Here is a 3825-nt window from a genome sequence, read left to right on the forward strand (position 1 = left end):
AGATACTTGAACTAATCCATTTGAGATGTTTAATTTTGTCCCATAAACAACACTGAAAAAGAAGCAGTTTTAACTTCAACCTTTTCAACGGCAAAAATATTCAAGAAAGGAAAAACATGAAATAATCTGATCAAGAGAAAGCACATGTAGATCTGAGAGGGTGTAGCCACAGATCAGCTGCCACAGTGTGCTCCAGGGCACCAGAGCTAAAGCTAATGAGCCCACTTTAGCAGCGCTTCTTTTACCTGCGCCAAGGTTTGCTGAGTTCAAGAGCAGTGGGAACAATGTGTTAATTGGATATAAAGGTGGAGGGAAGTGTCTAATGAGTGACATGCAGACAGTGGAGTCAGCTCAGCCAGAGGGACATAAGCTAAATAGGCTGTATATACTCTTTATGTTGACGAACCCTACTAATATAATCTAGTATGGTGAGTTAGGGTGACCAGTCGTCCCCAGTTTTGAGCCCTGTGTCCCCTGTCCCAGCAGATTTATCCAAAAACATTCATTTGTCCCAGTTTTTTACAACAAATGTCCCAGGTGTTTCTATTTTGGACAAATTTGATCCCTGCCAACAGTAAAGAGAGGCATAAATTGACATTTGTTGAGGCAAAATACAGAAAAACTGCTTAAAAATGACCAAAACACAAAGAAAATGTGATTATACTGACTCACCGAGTGCGTAACAAATCTCCTTAATTACCTACTTGTTTCACAATTTTATGATGACCAATCACCCCAAAACCAAAACCGAAAGTGTCCCAGTTTTTGATTCTGAAATTCTGGTGACCCTTTGCAAAATATATTTCATAAATCCTGGAACTGCAGCAAATGCAAGCTCCAACTTAATAACAACAACACTTTAATTATAAGTCTAAACAGAGGATGAACAAAGACTTAATAATGAACAAATTGTCAATTAAGAATAAATCAGTAACCATTTAATTAAGGGATTTAGGTTAGGAGTACTAGTCTTAATCAATTTTTGTTCATGTCAAAGTGTCAAATGCAAAATTGAAATTATGTTCTTTTATTTTTAATTTAAATCTATTTTTTTTAAACACAATAGGCTAAAATGCACAGTCGGAAGAAACATTTTTGGAAGATACTATTCTAGTTTTCTTAGGTGTGATAGAGTATTGTTTCCCAAAGACTGGGCCGTGACCCTCGGGTGGGTCGCAAGAGATTTTTTTTTGGTCGCTTTGTCACGATCTGCATGTAGGTCTGCAATATACAGTTCTGCCTATGCCTGTTATACATGCTACGCTCTCCTCCTGCACCCCTGACTGGAATGAGCTACAAAAACGCAGAGAGGCCCACCTATCTCTAGCCTGATTCATCAACCGATTTCACGTCACGGAAACTGTCTGACCCCACAGCATTAGGATTCGTTCGCGTGACGGTAGGCGGATACTTTTTTTATTTAATCAGTCGCTGCTATTTGGTTGTGATGTATGTAATGTGTCAAAATCCTTAGGAAGAAGGACGATAACATCTTTCCCCTTGATAAAATTCACAAACATTCTCTTTGTTCCGGCTTTAAATCCTCAATCTCAGGAATGGTTGCCAACACAGAATGTATGTCTTCATCTACATCCATCTCGACCGCTTTGTTTACTGTTGTGTTGTTCCACAAAAGGGACCCAGACAGGCGCTTGAGTTTGACGTCATGGCTTCACAGCTCTTCGCTGATTGGCCGGTGCGTAGTCTACAACTTCCGTCTAGTGTATTTCGATTCCTGACCTAGTTGCTGGAGAGAAATTGAGCGGAGGCACAAGGCGGAGGGGCCAACCTGGCTAACCTCTCTCATTAGAAATGTTCAAATGTTAAGACATGTTTTGTATAATTTCTAATCTTTATTATTTTATTGACTATTTTGTTCCAACTTTGCTGCTTCAATTGAATGTTGAAAAGAAAAAGAAACAGGCCGCATTTAATGTCCAAATAGGCAACTTCTGGATCCTTTTGTTGCTGGTTCAATGACTGTTTTTCATTGTTTAAAACTTGAGAAATACTACTTGTTCAGAGAGACACGATCACTCAGTCAACAATAAAATATCCTCATTAATGTTCAATAATGATCAAATCCACCTTTATTTTGTGATTTATGAATAATGTCTATTGACTTGGATCGTGAAAGGTTTGTGACTTTTAAAAAATGGGTCCCCAGAAAAAAAGTTTGGGAAACACTGTGACAGAGCCTTCAACAGATACTGGGTCAACCTGCCCAGACTTTATTTTACAGACTTCCGGCTTTAGTCCGTCTCCTGGCTCTGAGCGTTTCACCGGGACACGTCATCTTAATCCTATTCTCTGTGAACCACTCAGGCTTATCCCCCGAGAGGTGAAGCTTCAAATCTCCAGTAGCTACCAGCCAGGTAAACAACGCTACACCTGTTCGACTGTTGGCAGAAATTCGAGCTAAATGCCTGTATTTTGTTTTATTTTTTCAGTTTTACGCAATAGAAGACACCAGAGCAATGCTGTTTTTGGTATTACTGGACTACGAGATGCGTTGAAGAGAAGTTGAAGCTTGGAAATTGGAAAATGAATCGATACACGACCCTGAAGCAGCTGGGAGATGGGACGTATGGGAGTGTGTTATTGGGGAAATGCAATGAGACAGGAGAGCTTGTTGCTATTAAAAGGTAAATATTACGTTCTTATATTATTCTATATATTGTTAAAATACAAAGTTAAACTGAGTAAACCGTGTTCTGTGACTTATATCTAATGTTAAAGGTCGTATATTACACAAAAATGACTCTTGTGCGCTTTAAGCCATGTTATAATGTTGTTACTTCATCCAAAACATACACAAAGATGAGTTTTGTTTCATTCACTAATTTGAGTAATCCTTTATTATTAGTCTGTCTATAAGATCAAAATGCTCTGTTCCACCTTGTGAGGTCATGAAGCTGTAGTTTTTGAGTTTACAGCTACATTTTAGCCTTTGTTTGGCACAGTTTGGCAATTCCAGATCTGAAACTATCCAAATTATTCTAGTGACGGTGTATGGCAGTGTCTCCAGAACTTTTTTTCTGGGGACCCATATTTTAAAAGTCACAAACCTTCACTACCCAAGCAACAGAAATCATAAAATAAAGGTGGATTTGATCATTATTGAACATTAATGAGGATATTTTATTGTTGACTGAGTGATCGTGTCTCTGAACAATTATTATTACTCAAGTTTTAAACAATGAAAAACAGAAATTTAACCAGCAATAAAAGGATCCATAAATCGCCTACTTGCACAATAACTGTAGCCCATTTCTTTTTCTTTTCAACATTCAATTGAACCAGCAATATTGGATCAAAATAGCCAATAAAGTCATTACAAAAAGATTAGAAATGATACATAACATGTCTTAATATTTCAACATTTCTAATGAGATAGGTGGTTCTGTCTGTGTTTTTGTAGCGTGTTCCAGTCCAGTCAACACGCATATCAAGTGACCCAAAAAAAATCTCTTGACTCTGAGGGTTGCGACCCAGTCTTTGGGAAACAATAGTTTAAAAACAGAGTAGAGCACTTCCTGTTTTAACGCATTATCACATGGTTTGAGAGAAGAACTCATCTTAAATAGGGAGGGTTTGTGTGTTACATAGGGGTGTGCAAAAATACTGAAATATTGATATATCATATCGTTTAATGTGATGATACGGTATCGATATCGTGGACTACTGTATCAATATATCGCCAACAGTATTTTTTTTGTATATTTAACTAAATTATTTTGTTACAGCGCAACAGTTTTTTTGCTTGTTTAGAGGAAGGAAACTTATTTATGCAACACATTTGACAATTTCACTGTTTTGATGATT

At 37.5% G+C, this 3825-nt stretch overlaps 1 protein-coding gene across 1 annotated transcript in view; it reads left to right on the top strand.

Annotated features, from left to right (window-relative positions):
• The first annotated feature begins 2308 nt into the window (after positions 1-2308).
• LOC110174911 (serine/threonine-protein kinase MAK-like) overlaps positions 2309-3825 on the top strand; it is a 16062-nt gene continuing 14545 nt past the window's right edge. Inside the window, exons 1-2 of the mRNA XM_055151368.1 lie at positions 2309-2375; positions 2451-2645. Coding sequence (XP_055007343.1) covers positions 2545-2645 — 101 coding nt within the window. The 5' untranslated portion in view covers positions 2309-2375; positions 2451-2544. The remainder of the gene's footprint in view (positions 2376-2450; positions 2646-3825) is intronic.

Source organism: Boleophthalmus pectinirostris, unplaced genomic scaffold (genome assembly GCF_026225935.1).
Source record: "Boleophthalmus pectinirostris isolate CB_2022bp ecotype Guang Dong unplaced genomic scaffold, ASM2622593v1 HiC_scaffold_16, whole genome shotgun sequence".
Lineage (NCBI taxonomy): Eukaryota > Metazoa > Chordata > Actinopteri > Gobiiformes > Gobiidae > Boleophthalmus > Boleophthalmus pectinirostris.